Here is a 22,870-nt window from a genome sequence, read left to right on the forward strand (position 1 = left end):
AATAACGCGAGCCCGCTTCCTCCTACGCCGGTGACGCGGGGCTCGCCAGCGATTCGTTCGTATCGAACGGGCGTACAAATTAACTCGGGCGTCCGGAGTCGACCGTGCCGTGCTTCAAATTACACCCACTGAATCAAACGGGCGAAGGGCCGGAACGATCGAACGGCTCCCACTGGCTGAGTGACTCTTAAAGAACAGAATCTGGAAAAACAAAACAAAAAAAAAAAAAGTCGAACTTTTCACCACCGGAGAGTCGGAGTGCGTGCATTTCCACCGGATCCTACAGGGGGAGCCACTGCCGGGTTTATTTATTACAAACAAAGTAACAAGTGAATGTTGTACGGTGAATGAATTTGGCACATTTTTTCCTTTAAATTAAAACGAATGTGTGTCAAATCTGCCCACGCGTAAATCCCACTTTAAAAAAAACAAAAACGAATAAGCGGGCGGAGGGACGCGTTTGGACACGCCCAAACGTCACCGCGTCACCCGTCATGCGTCCGATGACGTCAGCGCGTCGTTTTACGTAAGGCAGGCGCTCCGGTGTCCTGGCGGAGAAGATGGCGGCTCCTGGACCGGGGGAGTATTTCAGCGTCGGGAGCCATGTCTCTTGCCTCACCTGCTTGGGCCAACGTCTGCAGGGAGAGGTGGTCGCATTCGACTACCAGTCCAAGATGTTAACTCTGAGTATCCTTTTCGTTCCGTTCCGCGGCCGGGATGACTGGCTGGCCTCCCGGGCTGCACGGGCCTGCAGGGGAACCGTCAACATGCCAAATAGTGAGCCGCGCAGGCGTAACTGATGCTAGCCGAGCGGTTCATCTTTGTCCGGTTTAAAATATTGTATTTAACGGACGCCCGGACATCTTACGGAGCTCTGGTTTGCCGCGGAAGGGGTTTGTGTGGCCGGGCGAAAATTTTCCCAAGTCCGCCTTTCCCGTTACTACGCACATGTGTTTTGATTGTAGATATTGTATTGCCATACCTCAACACGGATCACTATCTGGCAGGGGATCCTAGTATGGCATCATGGCTGTGTGGTCTGAAGAGCCACAAGCTAGCAATGCTACGATCAGATAGGCTGTTCACGGCGGGGCTAGCACGCTAACTTGGGCTAGCTGCTGTGGCCGGCGAACCCCAACCGAGCGCAAATCGCTGCTCTAACCGTGGGTAGATGGACACTTGATCATCCGCGGGGGGAAACCGCGGCGTTACGGGCGCACACACCAGAACAATAGGCAACAATAAAGATATATGAACAAAAAATGGGAATGTCCAATAAACCTCAAAAATATGAAAAATTGGCAAAATACAAAAAAAAAAAAAACGATCAAATGATCTACTAAAATAAAATAAAACGTCAATATACATCAAACCATTCAACCAACAAACGCAAAAGCTCTGCGATTGACGCTGTCAAAAATAGGACCTTTTTCCTGAAATTGAACGTACGATTTCCCCTGAACTGCTTCTCTAATCCGAGGCGGATGACACTGCCCCTTCTGTGTGGAAATGTGGGGGAACTGTCTCCCATGTTTTATCCTCCCGGACGAGCTGTCACCTAACAGGAGCCTTCTGAGCCCCGCAAGGTTAAATGTGCGTTTCCTAAAATGTCACCGTATAATCGAGTTTACAGGGCGAAGACAAATACCATCGTTGTAAAATGGAGTTGTGGTTAAACTAATGTGGAGTTAAACTGCTATTTGCTTTTGTTTTCGCTAACAACCCTACTCATGGGGTTAGGGCGTTATTATAGTTAATAATGGCGGCATCTACATCCTACAGTCATTTGGGAAAGTTTGTTTATTCGTCAAGATGATTTTTTTCTTTTTTTTTTTTTTTTTATAGTGTGACTATGTTCTTCCACAGACGGTGCAAGTTGGGTCCCAAATTGAAATACGACCCAGTCCCACACGCGTTGTCACGGCTCACAGAGGTTATTGCTTTGTTATGTAGGGATTTGCCGGAGCAACGTAGGTTAATTGAATTCTAAAGATGATTCCTACTTTGTTAAAAAAACAAAACCTTATCGCTTGCCTCGCTTTACTTTCTGTTGTCGCTTGGATGCTGTTGGTTCGATGTGCATGTCAGTCGGTGGCTGGGTCAGTGGGTCAGGAATAGTATTGCAAAGTTGAAGAGGCTGCCGGTGTAATCATTGGCCGCTAGTACCTCCAAAGTAATATAAAAAGTGTAAAAAAAATAAATAAATGTCATATGGAAAGACTTTTTTTTTTTTTTTTTTAATATAGAGTACATTTCCTCTTCCCTATTCCTGGGCGGTGCTGACCTTGCTTTAGGTGGCAGCATTGTCCACAGTAGTAGTTGCATCAGGCAGTGACTGGCACTGTGACAGCCTCTTTCCAGCACAATTGCCTTTTTGTGTCTTCTTTTTTATTTTTTATTAATGTTTTCTCAAGTTTGATTATTCTTCACTTAAGGTGCTTTTCCATTTCTGATGACATTTTTAACCGTGTTTTTTAAAACGTTTGGCACCTTGACTCGAATCTTCCGAAGAATGTGCTTCCTCCAGCGGAAAGCCAAACCTCAATGACGTCATCCTGATCAACTTAGCCTACGTTTCTGAAGTGGATATAATAAATGATCGCACTGAGACTCCTCCTCCACTAGCATCCCTGAATGTTGGCAAGGTAGGTCATTGATAGAATCGAGTACACTGCACAATTCTACAGTCGTCCAAAACCACTATTCCCAGCAGCTCAGTCTGCTATTAATGAAATGGCTTTATTGAGCTTAGCAATGACGATACATGAATTTATTGCTTGTAGTAAAACCTGGCTCTGATACACTTGCGTAGCTGAATGCCAAGCTCAGTTTTTGCTTTGATGGAAGTATAAAAATGAATGACGATGGGATAACCGCTAGTTTGCGCTGGAAACAGTGCTTGAATGAAATGGCACTGTTTTTTTTTTTAAATCTATTTATCCCATCAGATCTCAAGAACAATAATTCAGCCAATACTCCCATTAAACTGTGAAACCTCTTGTTATTCTGTGGTGGGAACTCAAGTCAAAACGCTTTTATTTTTGGGGTTGGAAGAGGCCGCGGAACACAACAATCCTCACGCTTTGTTCTTTCCGCAGCTTGCCAATCGAGCACGGACAGAAAAGGAGGACAAGCTTTCCCAAGCCTATGCAATCAGTGCTGGGGTTTCTGTGGAGGGCCAGCAGCTATTCCAGACTATTCATAAAACGTAAGGACTTCATTCATTTGTACCTCGGGGACACGTGGCCCCCGCAGATCACGGGGTTGTGACGTTGCCCAAATTATTCCGACAACAAAGGGATCTGTTGACGCGCAAAATAATTTCCTTTCTGTTTGCACTGTCTTTCATTGACTCAGATCACCTTTTATTACTTTGAACAAACGTATTCTCTTGAGCCAGGTGAAGTTGCTCAACTCTTTGGATTTACAAATTAAATTATGTTTTCAACACCTACGAAAATTGTTTTCCATTTTCTAGAAAAAAAAAAAGGCAACATTTTGCATTGTTAATGTTAGACTCCATGCATAAAGCAGAGCATCGATACAATTGTATCCATCCAATTTCTTGCTGCTTACGTGGGTAATATCAGAAAGAGGGGGGCCTCTTCGATATCGATTAATATTCAGCTGCATATGGGCTCCAAACCCTTAACAGGTAAAACTGAATCATGAATAACCGAGGCTGGCAGCTGGATTTCTCACATCCATTTTGAGTCAGTTTCCTCGCATGTAGGCGGAATTGATGACGCAAAATAATACAATTTGGCAAAACACACCTTTGGCGTGGCCTTGAAGGCGCCGTCACAGTCTCCATCGACACCCAGTATCCTTTTAGGAATGTCAAGGGATGTCGGCCAAAATAATTCTTCGGGTTCATTTTTTTGCTTCGAGCCCTTTCAGCTTCTCAACGCCAAACAGATTTTTCAGAAACAAAGTGTTCTTAACCTGATTCTGCTCCCTGTGGTATGAAATCTTAATTCATATCTATACACACAGAGAAATGAAGGAAAAAGCATCAACAGGAAAAGCATCTACCTGGTTGAACTACTTAAAAAATGAAAGTCAGCCAATAACTTCCATGGACTACTTTGTTTGATTAGTTCCCCATCCAACACCGCAGCACCACCCCACTCAGTAGGAAAACGAGCATCTCACAAAAGACAAACACAATTTCAAAGCCGAAATGACAAGCCAATGAGAAGTCTGCACCGTGTCGTAACTCAACTTACCGCAGAGCGACTCAGATGTGACTGAGTGGGGAACGGAAGCAGAAAACACCGTCATTGCAACAGATGATGCGCCTATGAGCCGTAGCGTCTTAGCAGCCGCTGAAATTGCCGCCAGTAGTGTGTCCACGCCCGCAGCATCCCATGTGCACACAGCATTATTCAGACTAAAATGAGGCTTTTTGGGCAAACGTTGACCGGGTTGGCCAGAAGGGAGCCCCCTTTGCAGTGCAGCACTGCGGACACTTTTACGTTGACGTCTGCCACCCACGGTTGAATAACCTGGGGTTGCTTTTCTGTTTTCTGTACATTCCTCAATTATCCCTTCTTGTTAGAAATGTTCCACAAAAGGACCGTCACGCTTTGCTGCTCGGCCACATGCAGCAGGAATGTTGCCTCGGGATGTATGGGATTGAACTTCAGAAACTTCCTTTTCTCTTAAAAAAAAAAAAAAAAAAAAAAAAATTATAATAATATTGACCAGGCCAGTGCTGGTCAAGAAAATTGTAAAAATGTGAGGGAGTAAAACAATTAAATGATGAATATTTGATCATATGAAATGGCATAAACTACAATTAAATTATGATTGACAGACTCGTCACTGATTTTAAAGAGCCTCTCATGAAAGATTACTTGAATTAACTGAAATGCATTATATTTTAAATCACTTTATTAATGCACCGATGTTAAGATCAATTAGACAAACTACGTTTTTCACAACTTGACTTGAATTAAAGTACACATTCATCATTTGGGTGTGGCGTGTGTCAATCAAAATGCCGCGCCCACTGACCCACTTCCGGACTACCGAACTCTTCCGAGACTAGAGAGTTTGTCAAGAAATTCAAGTCTGGCAGCCGACGCTCGGTAAGGATGTGAGATGACCAAACGCCCGCTTGAATGGCTCCTAGCGTTACATTTGATTTATTTTACGATCCGCTGCTAAGTGGAGCGCGAGCAGCTGATTGGAACGTCAGTGGGCGGGGCACCCGGAAATGACACGTGGCACTTGCCAGACTCAAACGCGGATGTTCTCGACTTGGACTGGTGACAAGTGGAGTTGCTATCCAATAAAATTGTTCATTCTTTAATTTTATTTTTTAAGTGGCGGTTCAGTGATTATTGATTTGGGATTTTATCTTATTCTATAACATTTAATTGTACTTTATTCATATGATTATTATTTTTTTCTTTGAGAAAGGTGTGCAGAGTTTGGTGCATTTAGGGAGGAATCACAGTGACTTGATGCGAAGCGCGCTAACACAGTGGAACCCGGCTGAAGCCATTAATCAATGCTGTTGAGAATACACAGTTGTACGACTGTATTTGTGTGTTGGGACATGAAAAAAAGCAAAAGGTTTGCCCGCTTTAATAAGTTATTGTGAGAATAAACAAATTCTGAATTTCCAAAATCACCGCTGACGGCTCTAATTGGACATTCCTTTTTTAATATATATACAATGCACATTCCATTCCACACTCGGGTTCCGCGGTTTTGCAAAAGCCTCAAAATGTGTTTTTAAAAGTTTTGCATTAATTATATGCATGAACATACAAATGTCTTATCTCTTTTTTCCAAGTTTAATAGAAGTCCTAGTTTTCCTTGCATATATCCGTAAAATGGTACATCTGTCGTAGATTGAGGGTAGAACATTCTTCAGCTCGCATTAGAGCTGTACATTCCATCCGAGCGTGCCCTCTTTAACCAGACGTGACGCCCGCTCTCCTTGTCGTCCTGCAGCATCAAAGACTGTAAATGGCAGGAGAAGAACATTATTGTGATGGACGACGTCGTAATCTCGCCGCCTTACCAGGTTGAGAACTGCAAAGGCAAAGAGGGAAGCGCTTTAAGTCATGTACGCAAAATAGTAAGTAACCCGTGGTCTGCTTTTTTTCCAAAATAGTTTTTTTTTTTTTGTTTTTTTTTTTTGGTACTGGTCCAACCCTTTAATGGTGAAATGTATTCATTAAAAAATGTTTGAAACCCCACTCCCCCCCCCCCCCCGCAGGTTGAGAAACATTTTAGAGACGTGGAAAGTCAGAAGTCCATGCAACGTACACAAGCACAGCAAACACAGAAGGACTCCACTTTATCCTCCTGAGTCGGCAGTGTGTGTCGGCCGGGGACGGACCACGCGGGCAGTTCTGGTCCCACTGCTGGTCCAAGGCGGCATTCCTTGCCCTCAGTCTGACCAAGAGGAGGAGAGCTGAGGGCCTCGGGTCCGGAAGATCAAAATACCATTAAATGAGAGAAAAAGAAAAAAAAGGAAAAAAAAGACAAAAAAAGAAAGAGGAAAGATTAAATCTTAAATTAGACTTTATAAAGAATAATTTAAACCATAAACCATAAAGCAACCATAGTTTCCTTAACTAACTTGTCTCATTCTGCCCCTCACTTCTCCCTTACTGTGTCCCCCAATCCTTTTCTTTTCCATCCCCCTTCCTTTACCATCAGTTCCATTTCTTCAAAAAGAGAAAACTAGAGCAGTCAGAAAGGCTTGTTAGCTTTATTTTCTGTCATTGTTTCCTTTTTGCTGTATCCATGTTCTACAAGTGTCTGTATTTTCTGTATTTTAAACAAAATGTGACTTGAAACGCCACACTTTAAAAGGACATTTTCTAAAATAAAAGTAACAAAAATTCTGACTGTAATACTGTAATTTTAACATTTTTACAATGGAAACCGGAAAGACTTACTGGAACATTTTTGTACTTGTGATCGTTGGTTTTGGGTTTAAACAGCAAGCAACTTTGATGCATTTGGGAGTGTTCTGTTCGTTTGTTTCTGGGATGTCGTCTTCAAGCACGGCTGGCTTTAAAAGCTAAGCTCCTAATGCCCCATGATCATCAAATGATGGGTTTGTCTAGAAACTGTAATCAATGTGAGTTACGTGAACCTTTTTGTTGACGTTTCATGGGCAAAGCTAAGCGCCGAGGGTTTAAGTATAATACAATAACCCGACTCAATCCACCGGGGTTATTGAGGGCCTCAACATTGATCTCATTTAATGAAATACGAAAATGTCAGAAGGCTTCGGCGGTGCTCGTTTGAAACATGAAGGCGGCAGTAAGAGATACTGCTGCGCTCGTGTTTTAAAAGGGCTCTGAACTGTCGAGACTTGAACATTTACTGGTACCGTGCGAGTATGTAATAGCTTTTGAACCTGACCTCTGTTAATGCAGACTGAAATGCTGGAGCATGACTTTCATGTGAGCTCGATCGAGGTCCAGTTCATCAGGTAGGCCTCCACCGTTTTTTCCACTTGGAATCAAGACTTTACATTTTATGTATGCGACTATTTTTTTTCTTTTCACAAGGTAATCCACTGGCGGGATCCTCATATTAAGAAAAACAGAATTTGACCGTGTGCTTCCGTCCATTGTACTTGATTTATTTTATCCAACCCATAATATTTCAGTGACCTTTCCTGACTTGGAGCCTGTCCACAGATCAAGAGGTAACAAGCAGAACCTTTACAGCATGATAGCTGGTCATACTAGTGAGTACGGTGTTGCAGGACAAAGGTTGACCTCATCTGGTTGATGTCTATATCGTGGAGCAGCAGATGCAAATGCCTATTTGGGGGCTGGGTCCAGGGGCCTGGATGGCTTCCCAAATGGTGACGCTTTGTGATGATCTGCTTAAGCTCATAATCTCTCCCAGGAATATTCAATGTCCTCTTCCCTCGAATATCCATGTCCATTCCCCGCGGACGCGTTTTTTTCGGTGGGTTTAACATTTGGTGCCACAGCTCCTTCGAAGAGATTCTGACCCCGCTGGCAACGCATGCTCCCCCGCTCGGGCACGATGCTCGGCGCCCTCCATCTCCTGCCTCTTCTCTGCAGCGGCGTCCTGGGCTTCCGGCCTTGTCCCGACCGCTGCCTCTGCTACGAGGCCTCCGACCTGGTGGACTGTCGGTCCAGAGAGCTGAGCCTGGTCCCCCACCATGTTCCTCACGGAACCTGGCTGCTGGACCTGAGCGGGAACAAGCTGACGGAGGTGCGAAGGAACTCCTTCACCGGGCTCTGGTCGCTCAGGATCCTCCTGCTGTCCAACAACAGCATCCAGGCTCTGAAATCACAGGTACTTCATCGGATGACATGGAACAGTTAAGAGCTGAATACCCCGATTGACAAAATGACAAGTGTTATTTGTTCATTCTGTTTCTAGTACAGTAGAAATAGTACTAGTAGTTATTTCTAGTACAGTAGTTATTTTTTTATGTGCTATATGTATATATACATATGTACATACGTGTGTATCTGTATATATGTACTGTATATATACACATGGATCTGTGTGTGTGTCGGTGTATATATATATTTATATCTATTGCAATTCATTCAAAAAACAACCTACTTCATTGTGTGTGTTTTTGTAAATGTGTGTTTTGTCATAATATGACAAAACACACATTTGCAAAAACACAGAATTTGTCATTGCTGCTGCAACACTGGAATTTCCATTTGGGGATTAATAAAGTATTTTCTTTTAATCTTATTTCGTATCATTCCTAACTAAGTTCCCTCTTCAATGTGTTAAAACTATTCCAGTCGCTGTCATCCCTCCGATTTCTGGAGATTCTGGACCTGAGCTTTAACCAACTGCGGTGGCTCTCCCCAGACTTCTCCCAAAGTCTCTCCTCCCTCCAGGAGCTCCGGCTGGACCACAACCTGCTGCAGGACCTGACCCCACCGTCCCTGGACCGGCTGGAGAACCTCCGGAAGCTGGACCTCAGCCGCAACCGCATCTCGAGGATGGGGGCCGGGGTTTTCAACGGCCTCGGCCGCCTGAGGCTCCTGAACCTGGAGGAGAACCGGCTGGACAGGCTGCGGGGCAACCTGTTGACCAGGCAGCGGAGCCTGGAGGTGCTGCTCCTGGGCCAAAACAACATCTCCGGGATCGAGAGCGAAGCCCTGGCCCCTCTGCGGAGCCTGACCCTGCTGGGGCTGCGGGGGAATCGGCTGGAGCGCGTCCGCTTCCGGGTCTTCCAGAGCCTCCCCGCCGCCGGCACCTACCTCCAGATGTCGCGCAACCCCTGGCTCTGCGACTGCGACCTGCACCGCGTCTTCGGCAAGATCCGCCGCGTCCGCCGCCTGCACCTGGAGGACCGCCAGGACCTCGTGTGCCACGGCCCTCCCCAGCTGGCGGGGGCCCCCGTGGACGGCCAGCTGTGCGCGGCCGAGACGGCCGCGGCGCTGGCCGTCAGCGTCACGGCGGCGCTGGCGGTGATGGGCGCCCTGGTCGAGGCGCTGCGCCGCGGCCGCGACAGTCGCACCGGAGGCGGGCGACGCACGAGCACGTGACCAATGACACGACCGTTTTGATTGGTCAGTCGGACCAGGTCGTTTCGGGCTTCGTTGCTGGTGTGTGTTTCAGGGCCCGACCGACGTGTCACCGATATTAGTTGTACGAAAAGAACCCCGATATTATCTGTGCCCATTGTTTTAATCAATGTTTTTATTTTGACAGAAAATACATGGTCTGAGGAAAACATTGCTTTGTTGAACAAAATGAACATGAACGTGTATGAATACAATTGAATGCATGGTGGAAATAAATATTTTCAATGATACTTAACTCAAATAAAATCAGCTTGAACCATTTATATAATTTACCCAAAAATAACTAACACGAATGATTATCATAAAAAGCAGTGTCCCTTATGACAATGGTTCTTAAACTTTTTGGTTTTTTTTTTTACTAGTGTACCCCTTTCACTGGCATTGGGAGAAAAAGTTTTTTTAAACATTATATATAACTTATATTTAAACAATTTTCGGAGTACCCCCATTTGAGAAACACTGCTTTATTGCACGGTATGCATATGTTTAACAGGTCTAAAATTGAAATAAAATTAAGTATTTTATTTAAAAGAAACTTTATTTAATCCATCTTAATTTGTTACTGTATTTGTTTGTATTTATTTTTTTATAATTCCATGACAGATCCAGTAGGCACAGGGCATTGCATCGTGGGTAATGTAGGAACCCTGTTGACACGTGGCCGGAGGATGATGGTGACGGAGAGATGCCCGATGAGAGCCGAGACACTTGTGGCGTGGTATGACTTCCCAAAAACAGTTGGGTGGCTGTCTACTACCTGTAGTCCACGGAGCCCTGCCTCACGGTGTGTCTATGGAAGGAAACCACTCCGTGTGGAAGTTCCAATTGAACGGACCAAACACTGCACATCCCTCAGAGACATTTCATCAACTTTTGGGACTAAAATAAAACGGACACGATTCGGATCTGTCGCTCTGGAGCTGCGAGCGACACGTGTGAGGACACAAACACAGAATTATGTTTTGAACTGGCGGGGTGAGTAAGGCATGTCACAATTTGCATTTTAGGGTTAAACCCCCTGCAGGGATGAATATAATAAATAAAATGTCCATGGACTAATATTCACTTTATTCCAGATGTGGTTTAGGAATAGATGGTTATAAGAACATTTGGAGCTTAACTTACTTCTATTTGTGGCTAGTTAATCTGTTTATGTGTGGTATAACCTTTATCTGTAAAATTTCACCCGATACCGTTAGTTCTTCTACCCAAACATCAGCCGGTATCTGTCAATCTCTAGTTCCCCCCGCAGATAAGACAACATGGTCTAATGAGGATTCCATTACTTACAGAGCCTTCTTATGGGATGTTTTCCTTTTGTTTGTTTTGTGACTGGAGGGTTGCTATGAATAAATTAAACATCTCCTCCTGAATCTATGAATCAAAGTAAACGCAGATGCATCTTGAACCCCGGGAGATTTGGGTGACACTTGACTGATATGTTACTCTTCCCAATAACATACAGTCTGGTATGACCATTGGCTATTTCAATTAAAGATTAATCAGTTTGCCACAAAATATCCACAAACACTTATGGAAACGTTGTACTTAAAAGTCGGAACCTTTGTTTGCAAGTCAACTGAGTTATTTACACGTCGAAACAGTGTATCCAGAAATACAAAGGCTGTGCTTGTTTATGACATTGAATCAAAATCTACATTCATAGGAATGACATTTTAAAAGAGGTTTTACAAAAGCAATACAATATACAATAGTGTCCAACGCAAACTGGACCTAGCTGCAGTCACCCTGTTCCATCAGCAATACCACAAATATCAATTTTCCCTTTAATGTTTTTCTCCCACCACAGTGTCAAACATTGTTATAAGACCATAACATTAAGACATACGCCTTTCCTCCCTGCAGACTTTGTACCAATACTCTGTGTCAGGTTTCAATGCGCAACATGAATAAACTGTAAATGTGACTGAAAATAAATTATTATTTTTTAAAAAGCAAGATCAATAGTTTTGCCTGAGAAAGCAAAGCTGACTGCAGGTAGACACTGACAATCGACAAGGCTTACGCTGTGCCAGCAAACGGACGTCTCAGCTTGAGAGTGTGCGAGCCCCGGGCATCGAAACCGAGCTGTGACCCTTCCCGTCCCGCGCAGACCCCCTCCAGTCTGTCAACTCGTCCATGAGCGGAAGACAGAAAAACAAAACAAGAAAAACAACAGAAATCACCCGTCGGTGGCGAGGATCAGCGCGGCGCCAAAGATGCCCACATTGTGTCCGATCAGCTTCATCTGGTTCCAGTACTCCACCCGGCACGTGCTGTGCCAGTAGCCCAGGTTGCCGTCGATGAACAGGACCACCAGCGGCAGAACGGTGGCCAGGATCTGGGCCGCCAGCCGGATGTAGCACCCCGACAGGAAGGCCAGCGCCAGCACCCCTAACAGCACCAGCACCAGCGTCAGAGTCACCTCTCCGCCCGGGATGTGGTTGAGGTAGGCCAGCCGGTCCTCCTTACTGTGCTGCAGCGAGTACACCTGGTGGTGGGGAAGGGAAAATGCTTTTGAGGAAGGAAACCGGATACCTGCGTCAACAAATGGGTTAAATATCAAGCTTTTGTCCCATTTTGGTATTGAATTAAGTACTCATACCTTTTTCCCCAATATATATCATCATGTGAATGGAAGCATTCGATTATGTAAAATGCCACCACTCCTCCCCATCCAAATCAATACATTGTGTTTGAATTATTATCTGATATTTATTAAATAACTGGACAAAACTATATTGGGCAGTGTCATTTTAAACAAATAGCCAGTACTGGAGGAATGATTACAGCGAGGAAAACCTCTTTCACTGTTCATATGGACACCTGACCGTTGTTTTAAGACGGACCTGAAAACACTGTGAACCTATCCTTTAACAGACTGTTGTAGCTGCTGCGGCCGCCGTGAGCCAATCACACGTCGCATTAAATCAAAGAACGCAGGTGACTGGCTGCGAGAAAAAACATACAAAGTATTTATTTATTTTTTCCTAGATCTGGGTACAAAAAGGATCGAATGCAGGTGTCAGTTGATTGGATACGTTTCAATACTACTTGGTATTTGGTTATTTCGGTCAATACCTTAAAAAGGTTTTGATAACCAATACTCAGCCCTAGTCCGGATAAAGATTATTGACGACTACTGCAATAATTACAAACAACTCGACATGACCAGGTATTAATAGTCTGGTATGAATGGGACTGTAGATGTACAAGCTGTGGAAGTACCAAAGCACAAATTGGACTCTTTATGATATACATATAAAAGACTCCTATTTGTTGAGCAAACTTAAGTTAGCTCAGAAAGTTAGTACCTGTAAATACTTGGTACAATGCCCAGCTCTTATAAATGCATCAGGAATTAATTCTTGATAGAGCACATACCATTAGGCTTGAGCAATATCCAAAATGTTATCTTGCGATGCAGTCCCGCCCAAATATTATAACGCACGATATAATCGTTGTTGTTGATTGGGGAGGGGCACGGCTGCTTTATGCCACTCCAACAAGGAGGTTTCACGTGGGCGTTCATGTAATGTGCGTGCGGAAAGGTACTCCCCTTCACCACGTGAACAGTGACTGGCACCAAGCAAGCACAAGTGAGGAAACATATGCATAGAAGTTAAAAATAAAAAGGAACCACCACTAGGCTTGCACAGATTTATGATTAAATTGTCTATTGGCGATCGATGGAGTCGTTCACCGATAGACAAAGTGCTGTTTACTGTGTTCTGAAACTGGAGCGGAGAGAGGAAGAGGGCGGAAGAGGGAGAGGGGGTGGAGGGTCTCCCCCTCCCCGCTCAGAGCAATCCAGTAACCACTGGTGATCAGGTCTCACTTTCCCTCTACAGTCCCGTACAGAGACTTTGAGGGGCAGGTGCTCAGCTCCGGTTTTAGGCATTTTGTCGCTCTGGGCAAATGGACAGCGGAGCCGCTGTGGGCACATCGCAGGTGGGCCGAGGTTAAAGGTTCATGAGAAGCGCCTCATGAGTATATCTTGCCCAGATAATCTGCTACCTCAACACCTATCAATTTAAAATAAATTATTTTAAAAACGCGCCTGATAAGAAGGGCAGCGTGGGGTCCATGGGGCAGGTGTTGGACACCCCCCCCGCATGTACCTGCCGCTCTATATGCAAATCTTGTGATAGTAATATAGCAATACATAATATAATCTCAGAGAGATTTAGATTTATTTTGTTTCCTCAGCTTATTACTTGTATGGAAAATGAAAAATGTAAACATAAGTCAGAGAATTAGAGCAGAGTTTTTATTGGGGTTTTTTTCTCCTCTTCCAGACAGCGGTGCACACAGGCTCCCATGCCTGTCTTTATATTTTAAATCCATTTAATTTTCGTTTGCTTCCTACATGTATGAAACAACATTTATTATTATTATTATTATTTTTAAACACAACTGAGTTATGGGACTGTCCAAGTCCTTACTCCAAACTGTTCAAAAAATAAAAATAAAATAACGCTGCCCCCCCAGCGACCAGCAATTGAAATTTAGCACGATCGCCCAAGCCTTACTGCCACTACGTCCAAATCCTCCATCTGCTTCCTCACTGTTGGGCATACGTCCACATACATCCTCTTTGCGCAGGAAAGTGAATGAGCTTTGTCCGTGCGCTCTGCTGCTCTGTTTGTTGCTCCCCGTGGCCCCGCGGACCGACAAGGATATTTCAATACTGTGAAAATATCGTGTATGGTGGCAAATATCGCGATATAAGATATTACCGAACATCGGCCCGACGCCCTTTGCTGCATGTCCCCCCCCCCTCCCTTTCTCTCTCCCTGCTTTTCCTGTCCCTCCACCGTCCTATATAATAAAAGTGAAAATGCCGCAAATAAATAATCTAAAAAAATAAAAATAAAAAAGAAAGGAAATCTCCATTGCGCTTGAAAATGACAGAATATTTTCTACAATTCACTGACTCACCATACAGATCAGGTAGACGCCCAGGAAAACCTGTCCTGTGGACTGCAGGGACCTGGTGCGGGGTTTCTGCCGGTACACCTCCCCGGCTCCACTGGCGAGAACCAGGAAGCCTCCGATGATGGCGATTGCTCTGGAATACATGCGGACCTGCAGAGGGGAGATAAAAGTCAAGAGAGGACTTAAGCAAATTTCAAACCACAGTGACAGCTCTAGGGAAATTATGGCAGCGACATCCTGACAGAGGCACCTCTGTGGTTCTGACATCTGAAGATGATTTGGCCCTAAATATTGGTAGATCTGTTTTTGAATAATATGATGAGTATGAGTATGAATAAACAGAGTGCTGAATAGCATCATTCAGCATAACAACCTCACTGCCCAGTCTGCAGGGGAATAATCCTTGATAAAATGCAGCGTAACAGCTTGGACCATGGACTTGTCCCGGTCACTTCCAGAATTAAGTTCAAAATTCATTTGAAGTTAATACTAATTTAGTTGCATAAATCCAATTATGAGCACCCAAAGACAATCAGATTTTTTAAATCTTAGCAGGCCTCCTACCTTGAGCCAGTCACTGTAGTGAACCTGTTCACCGATGTAACAGGCGTAGGTGCTGATGGCGAGCTGCGTGGCGGCCGCCAAAGCAAACCACCTCCTCTTCACCCCGAAAGACATAAAGCTGGCGCACAGCACCGCCGCCCCCATGTCCACGTATAGGTAGGGCACCTGGATGTCAGGCTTCCTGGAGAGATAATACCATTCAATACATAATAGTAATACAATGATGATGGAATTATGTCAAATCCCTTTATTCAACTCGTTGTTAAACTTAGAATCAACTTGAGGCATTTAGGGCTCTCGGTGGCCAAGTCCCTTCCCCTACGGGTCGGTCACTCAGATACACCCATCTAGGACTTTTATCCGCTCTCCAATCTCAAATCTAATGGTGATCGTGCTCTTAATGGAACAGTCAGGTCTGTTGATACTTTGAAGCAGGAACTGAAACCCCATTGTTTATAGGCAAGACTTTTTGTAAAGCGGTATCTTCGTTTTATGTCCGCATTGTTTAAATGTGTCTGTTTCTAACTTATATTTCATCGTGTTTCATTCTTTTCCTCTGCATTTTAAATACACTTTTTTATAGACAGTCTTGTTATTAGGTCTTACCTTTGTTTTAAAGCCCACTCTATTTGTTTTAATTTATTTTCTTGCGGATGTTTTTATGGCACTTGCCTGTTTGTAAAGCATGTTGTAGCCGTGCGTTTGACAAAGTGCCATAGAGATCAAACTGAATGTGTTTTACTTACTAAATTTACCAACTGGGTTACCCTACAAACACACATTGTTCTAAAGACAGTTTTAGGGCAGCTCCACCATGAAAATTACAGAGGGCTTCCTAACTTTCTAACATAATTACAGACTGCCAAATATGCCTGAACTCGAACGATCCCATATGTCTGCGGCCATGAGACCAGGGATGTGAGTGAAATAGGGCAGCTAGCACAGCGAACAATGGGACGTTTAAACACTCTAAAACATATTTTTCCAACACTCTGTACATAGCATTTCGATTTGGTTTTCCTGGCGGGCACAGTATATCTACATGCTGAAAACGTGACTTCTATTGCCAATTTTTCATCGTTGCGGTTCCTTGCGCGTCGCCAATGTATTAGTTGTCTGTTTAGGTTTCTTCTTTTTATTGCAAACACTCCGCAGATGGACTAAGTCTAACCCATCTGGCGAGTAGCATATCTTTTTTTTTGCAGTAAGTACATGGACGCTGTCGCCTGTCATGCGAAGAAGAAAGAAAACAGTCTTAACGGGTTTTCAACCGCTTATGGTGATTTCTGCTCCACAGAACGAAGCTAACTTGGGGGGGGGGGGGGGTTAATACATCCCCTGAGTCATGTCCCACACTAGCTAACCTTTCATTTGTCCCCGCTACGCGACCAGCCCGCCCAGTTCGGTCGCGGAGTTTTACCTTTTAACATCGGCACGCTCGGCAAACAGCATCAGCATGCTGAAGCAGTTCCAGAACCCGAAGCGCGTCAAAATGAAGGCTCCGAACTGGCACAGCAGCCGCAGCGCTTGCTTCCTCCCCGGCGCCGCCATGGCTGACGTCCGTCCACCGGCGGCGGCGGCGGCGTCGTCGTCGTCACACGTTTCCGCTCCGAACAGCTTCACATTTCAAAGTAAGAGCTCCGTGTCGTCCGAGCAAGCGCGTCGTCGTTCCCGGCGCTGGGCGAGCTTTTGTTTTGACGGGGTGACGCGACCCTCCTCAACGGCGCCCTCCCCATTGGCCGCCGTGACCGACGCGCCTTTAAAAAGGAGTTGGCGGACGCAACGCCGCCCCCCGCCGGACGAAGCGTGCAAATGTCGCCGTGCGAGCGAGCGGGTCGGCGGAGTGGGAGGTGTCGCGCAGGGCGTTATTGGACAGAGAGGAAAAATTAAGAGAAATGAGAGGGAATAAAAACAAGAACAAAAAACGGTGTGGAAGCTCTTACTGAATAAATGGAAAAGGCAAAAGCAAGTAATAACGGGTGTGAGGCAACCTCACGAAACACATATATCTGACCTTCCTGGCTAAATAAAAGTTCAATGACAAAAAAATAAAAAATTAAAAATCGGAGAGAAATCGCTGCTTTCTTGTCCTCAGCGTATTGTTTCATTACACACACACACACACACAAAAGAAAGAAAGCGTGCCTTCACTCGAGTTACAATAATACAATACAATGCAAGTCAATACACAGACTTGTTTGCCAAAAGCTCAATGATATTGTTTTGGGGTTTTTTTTATCTTCGGGTTTATGCATAATCATGTAATTCATGAGTCCAGTGAAAGCAATTCATGCGCAATGACATTGATATTCTAATCCACCTTAATGTTATTAACTTGAAATGCTCCAATAAAATATGGTGATTGTGTAATATGAACAACTCCCGATGGTATTTCTATTCATACCTGCTCAATGATGACTGTGTGGATTTTCAACAAAGCAAAGCAATTTCCTTAAAGTGATTCTGACTCTAGATCAAGGATAAACAAAAAAATGCACCGGGGGGGTTTCATCGTGAATATCATGAGCTTATCTATCGCAGTCCTCCATCTTCCTGTACTTCCTGTACCGTGTACGTTGCTCAACAGTTTCTGGCTGTAATTCCGCAGTAACGCGTCTCAGGTTAATCTTGAATGGATGAGACTAACCCAGATCCTGAAAATGGCTTATAGGTGAAACAAGTCTTGCTTAGGGCTAAGTCAAGGACCAGAAGCCCGTCATACCTTAATGTCTTAAAAATGACATTTAGAGGTGGGTTGTGCAGAACTCATGTAGGGTAGTGGGCTTTTGTCCGTTAGATGTATTTATGATGTAGATGTAGACAGAAACATTTGCTACATGGCTTGTTGAAAACAAGCAATGCAATACAGAGTGTTGATGAATTATATAAATGGTGGTTATTTTATATGGTATACTTTTTATCTGCTGCATGCACATTTCACCACAATGTCGCACTCAACTTCCATTTATTGCCTTTGTCTTTTTTTTTCACATTTGTATTGTATTGTTTTATTGCGTCATTATTTTTTTGCCTATAATGCTGATGTGAGCTGCTGGGACGTTGCGATTTCCTTAAGGGGATGAATAATCTATCTATCTATCCATCTATCTATCTATCTATCTATCCATCTATCTATCTATCTATCTATCTATCTATCTATCTATCTATCTATCTATCTATCTATCTATCTATCTATCTATCTATCTATTTATCTATCTATCTATCTATCTATCTATCTATCTATCTATCTATCTATCTGTCTGTCTGTCTGTCTGTCTGTCTGTCTGTCTGTCTGTCTGTCTGTCTGTCTGTCTGTCTATCTGTCTATCTATCTATCTATCTATCTATCTATCTATCTATCTATCTATCTATCTATCTGTCTGTCTGTCTGTCTGTCTGTCTATTTGTCTGTCTGTCTATTTGTCTGTCTGTCTGTCTGTCTGTCTGTCTGTCTGTCTGTCTGTCTGTCTGTCTGTTTGTTTGTCTATAGGTCTATCTACCTATGTATCCATCTTAACAATGAACAATGTCATTTATTAACACTTATTATTATTTATTTATTATTTATTTATGTCTGTCCTGCATTTTAAGCGGCCGTTGTGCTCCTGCAACATTTCCTCCCTCGATGAGAATGACATCGGCAGACTTTAAGAAATCTGTTGGATAGACCGGGGGATTACATAATCATCTAATTGATGCCGAATTAGGCTCCCCATCCTCTTGGCGGAACGCCTAGCTTGTGACAGGCGGAGGCAGAGTGAATTCAGCGTCGAAAAAACACTCTCCAAACACAACAGACATAATAGACGCCGTCTCCCATCAAACAGAATGAGCCGACACTTTCAAACAACGAGACCAGACCAGAACGCGAAGCCGTCGAATTTTCCTGTCGAGCACGCCGTGTGCGAAACGGGCCCCGAGTCCCCTCTAGCTTCCTGCTCAGCTGAGGTTCAGGGTTTATCGCTCCTGATTGTTTAATCTGATCAGGGGGGGGATTGGTGACATCAGTCGCCCAATCCTGTGCCGACCTCTCTCCAAAAGCCTTGCGGCGGGGGATCAGCCGTGGTGAAGAGCGGTGGGGACAGCACAGATCAGCCAGAGCGACCGAGGGACCCAGACCAGAGGAAGGGAGAACAGTCCATGAGCTCTTAGGAGCCAAACACATTTCTACGATTGTTCGGCGTCCCCCCATTCAGCAGGTAAGACCCTCAAAGCTGAAGGCACTTCTCTGTTCTTTCTTCTCGTTCATCCTGGTTGGGAAGTTTTATATATTTTTTTATAGAATGTAGAATCTAAAGACATGGGATGACGGAGCGTTAGGTGAAGGGAACAACCTTGAGGGCAGGAAGTACTCGATATTTGAGAGCAATGATTAAGCGGTGAAAACCTTTTTACCTATGTGATTATTTTTTTCCCTTTCTAAAACGATGCAACTTATTCTCTCTCTGCAGCCAAGATGGCTCGGGATATGTCAGATAAAGAAATCCTTAAAATGGAACTGGATCAGTTGAAGAAGGAAGTGAGCACCCCTCGGACGGCAGTAAGTACTCTATGATGTTTTCCTGATTTTTGAATTTTACGCCATCTTGAACATGTGCGGTAATACCGACCCTTAAAAACAAAAAAACCAAGGACATGATACGAATAGTCATGGCACTCGAAATTTTGATGATAAGATTTTTTCCTCCCCAACCGACTTAAGTTACACTCCTTGTGGTTTCCTTTCGACAGATGAGCACCAACTGCACTGACACCATCACCTATGTGGAGGGCCTGGCAGCGGATGACCCTCTGATCAAAGGTGTCCCCGACGACAAGAACCCCTACAAGGCGGAGAAGGGAGGCTGCACTATAACATAACCCATAGACCCTCACGGGAAGACACGTGTATTTTTTATGAGAGTCAGACTGATTGCTGTAATGAGCCCTGTAGAAGAGAGTGAAAACGAGGATGACGTCAACGTTTTCACCTTTTCACCGGCAGAGTCCCCCCCCCCCCCCCCCGTGGATGTGAATAACTATCTCGACAATGTCAATTTGTAATTAAATAGCTGTGCAAGGCTTTCACCTGGACCGGCTCTTGGTGTTTGTTTTTTTTTGTTTTGTTTTGTTTTTTGTTTTTTTCTGAATATGTCTACCAACTGTTTGCCTGTTTTTCATTCATCTTTATAACACTGAGGGGATTTGTGCCGCATTCAAGGGAATGTTCTGGAAAGCGGCCTCATCTTTCGCTGGCGTGCAACAGGATAAAGGCATTTAAATCATGCGTGGGCTACTTAGTGAAATTCATAATAGGATTTCCAAACCCAACCCGGTCGGCCGCGTTGGCCCATTGACATACAGCTGCTTCCTGCGACAAAGTCCTTAAGCTTCTCCGGGGTCTTCGTCCCTCTGTTCCATTTTGAGCCTCCAATCCAGTTAGACTCCTTCTCGCTCCCCGCTTCACTGAAACTGTGCAAGCGGGAGCAATAGATTTCTAAAATTTTTAATATGTAGGTTGATTTTTGCTTTAAATGCAACATTTTCCACCTTGAATAGATTGAAAAAATAAAAGAACACATCATTTGCAGGATGATTAATTATTGACCCATTTCGGACTTGGAAAATGGAATCGAAGACTATTATTACACAGTATGGGGAGATAAAGATAACCTAAATAATATATATTAACAATAAGCATGTTATGTATTTACTATGTAAAGGGCACCGTTTCAGCTGTAGAGGGTGGGAAATTGGCTAAACCAGTGGGAAAAATGGACACCCCCTTTTATAATTTTAAATACTAAAGGTTTCATAGCCATCTCCTTTTATTTTATCGTAATGTTTTTGGGTAACAAAGACTATTTTATTTGGTAACTATGCCTCACTACGCCACTCCTGCAGAATGGGGCCGGGTTCAACGTCGAAGGTTTAAACCATCCAACCGTAGTTTGATTGGTTTAACTGTCAAATTTGGCCGGGGTTAACTGTTGATTGTGATTGGATGCGTTCACTGTTATATTCAGCTTTTCCAGCTAATCGAAGGGCTTTGTTTTTTTTATGGTTTATTTACCCTCAGAAGTAGAGTTTTCTCACCCCATAAAAGGACACTTAATCCTTCAGTTTATCACAAACATTCAAAATCACCAAATTGGGAGATACATAGTTTTCACTGGACATATAGGGTATGAAAAATTGAGAGAACCTAAATTTGTACTTCAGTACAGTACTTGTACTTTGGAAATGTACTTTAGTTACATTCCAGGTACCATGGCACTGTTCCGATGGCCCATTATTCCGAAACCCCAATAGTCCCATTGGACATAGACCACACCCTAACCTTCTCTAAGCTTATACCTAAATTTAACCATCTCTAACTCGTCATTTTTCGGACTATTGGGGTTTTGCAAGAATGGGCCGTTGGAACAATGGGCACTCCCCGTTGGGGTCAATGTATACAGGGGTCTACATTGCGGCCATGCTCCCCTTTGGATAAAAACAAAGCGGTAAAAATGACTTGAAACCAATGGAAGACAAGTAGCGACACCATGCGCATTTTATGAGTTGTATATTATGGATGTTTAACTTGCCAACTCATGGTTCAAAGTGATCGCTATGTTTAAAATACGAAACAGAGAGGTTACGGAGGAGTAGTTCCCTGCGTTGTTTAACTCTGCCCCAACCCAAACCAAAAAATCGTTTAACCACGCCAAAATTCGACAGTTAAACCAATCAAATCAAAGTTGGTGGGACGCCGCCTCGTTCTGCAGACTGCAGCCAAGTATACTTGGCTCAAGCAGCCATGCACAATTCAGATTAAATGAAAGATATCAGTAATTAAAGCTGCTGTTTGAGTTGCGCACACTAATCGCATCCTGTCGTGGTGCACAGCAGGGCTGGAGGTGGCTATGGGCAGGGTTGGGCTCAGCCTACCTAAACGTATGTGTTGCCCACCCAATCAAAAGTCTATAAAACAAAAATTCAGTGATCAGTGATCTCGGCTCCACTGCGCATCCCCGTTCTCCATTTCTCCAAACAACTCCAATAAAAACAGTGTGTTTTTTTTTTATTTGAGGAAATTTGATGACCTCCATGTGTGCACGCGCATGATAAAGTGGAATAGAAGAGGAACATATGGATGATACTTAAAGTGGCATTCCTGTTTATTGTATTATGGGTATTTTGAGGGACTTATTATACATTAAGTTAGCCCAATAACAATTAAAAATATCGCTGCAGGCAGCAATGCATGGGGTCCAGGTTAGTTGGTGTGACGTGTTTGACGTGTGTGACGAAACAATGTACAAGCCCTATCCGCAATACTGAAGAATTTATTAAGGTTAATGTTATAACTAACTATATAACTATTATAACTTATTATTATTTTTTTTTTTTGTCTGTCAGCAGGCTTGACATACAACACAGAGTATTTGTATGACATTGCATCCAAGACAGAGTTAATCTGCAAGTGGAGTTCAAATTCTCAACCTGCAATGCCACTCTTTATCAATCATCAAGAGCTGTTGTAATTACTCTGTCCTGTGGTCGACCAGTGGGATGACAATAGCACAGCTTTTGTTACACAGAACCATCACCAACCCCCCTATTTGGAGAACGATCTTACCATGTTTGGGTCGATAAACAACTAATCACTACTCCAAGAGGGGGAGAAAAGGAGCGGGATGTAACCAGGAGTGTGTTGGGGTGTGATCAAAGCAGGTGTTGGTGTGTGTGTGTGTGTGTGTGTGTGTGTGTGAAGTGTCCACCGGTGAGTATACAGGACTTGTCCCAATTGGTTCTGGTGTATAAGGTCGGTA

At 43.9% G+C, this 22,870-nt stretch overlaps 4 protein-coding genes across 5 annotated transcripts; 3 read left to right on the forward strand and 1 right to left on the reverse strand.

Annotated features, from left to right (window-relative positions):
• Positions 1-519: 519 nt before the first annotated feature.
• Positions 520-6,869, forward strand: lsm12b (LSM12 homolog b). Its single transcript, XM_080021805.1, has 5 exons — positions 520-687; positions 2,512-2,645; positions 3,099-3,208; positions 5,968-6,094; positions 6,236-6,869. Exons 1-5 carry the CDS (start codon positions 561-563, stop codon positions 6,326-6,328), a joined length of 591 nt encoding a protein of 196 aa, XP_079877931.1. The 5' UTR covers positions 520-560; the 3' UTR covers positions 6,329-6,869.
• Positions 6,870-6,979: 110 nt separating this feature from the next.
• Positions 6,980-9,533, forward strand: LOC307245581 (uncharacterized protein; the record flags this gene model as incomplete). Its single annotated transcript, XM_080021225.1, has 2 exons — positions 6,980-8,310; positions 8,781-9,533. The coding sequence occupies exons 1-2, from the start codon at positions 8,014-8,016 to the stop codon at positions 9,531-9,533; spliced, it is 1,050 nt and encodes a 349-aa protein (XP_079877351.1). The 5' UTR covers positions 6,980-8,013.
• A 1,647-nt stretch (positions 9,534-11,180) lies between these two features.
• On the reverse strand, positions 11,181-16,658 carry tmem101 (transmembrane protein 101). Of its 2 annotated transcripts, none has more exons than XM_080020983.1 (4): positions 16,495-16,658; positions 15,075-15,255; positions 14,514-14,660; positions 11,181-12,063 (listed from the first exon to the last, which is right to left on the reverse strand). In XM_080020983.1, exons 1-4 carry the CDS (start codon positions 16,623-16,625, stop codon positions 11,755-11,757), a joined length of 768 nt encoding a protein of 255 aa, XP_079877109.1. In that variant the 5' UTR covers positions 16,626-16,658; the 3' UTR covers positions 11,181-11,754. The 2 variants fall into 2 exon arrangements, with proteins under 2 accessions (XP_079877109.1, XP_079877110.1); XM_080020984.1 differs by having other exon boundaries at positions 15,075-15,251; positions 16,495-16,620.
• A 2,872-nt stretch (positions 16,659-19,530) lies between these two features.
• Positions 19,531-19,934, forward strand: gngt2b (guanine nucleotide binding protein (G protein), gamma transducing activity polypeptide 2b; the record flags this gene model as incomplete). The annotated part of the gene is made up of 2 exons (XM_080021897.1): positions 19,531-19,614; positions 19,806-19,934. 2 exons carry the CDS (start codon positions 19,531-19,533, stop codon positions 19,932-19,934), a joined length of 213 nt encoding a protein of 70 aa, XP_079878023.1.
• Positions 19,935-22,870: the final 2,936 nt, after the last annotated feature.

Source organism: Zeus faber, assembly GCF_960531495.2.
Source record: "Zeus faber genome assembly, chromosome: 20".
NCBI classification, from domain to species: domain Eukaryota; kingdom Metazoa; phylum Chordata; class Actinopteri; order Zeiformes; family Zeidae; genus Zeus; species Zeus faber.

Coding starts and splice junctions, on each gene's coding strand:
- lsm12b (XM_080021805.1), top strand. CDS start 561: ATGGCGGCTCCTGGACCGGGGGAGTATTTCAGCGTCGGGAGCCATGTC. Junction 2,646..3,098: donor CATCCCTGAATGTTGGCAAG/GTAGGTCATTGA, acceptor TTCTTTCCGCAG/CTTGCCAATCGAGCACGGAC. Junction 6,095..6,235: donor TAAGTCATGTACGCAAAATA/GTAAGTAACCCG, acceptor CCCCCCCCGCAG/GTTGAGAAACATTTTAGAGA.
- tmem101 (XM_080020983.1), bottom strand. CDS start 16,625: ATGGCGGCGCCGGGGAGGAAGCAAGCGCTGCGGCTGCTGTGCCAGTTC. Junction 15,256..16,494: donor GAGCGTGCCGATGTTAAAAG/GTAAAACTCCGC, acceptor TTATCTCTCCAG/GAAGCCTGACATCCAGGTGC. Junction 12,064..14,513: donor GCGTCTACCTGATCTGTATG/GTGAGTCAGTGA, acceptor CCCCACCACCAG/GTGTACTCGCTGCAGCACAG.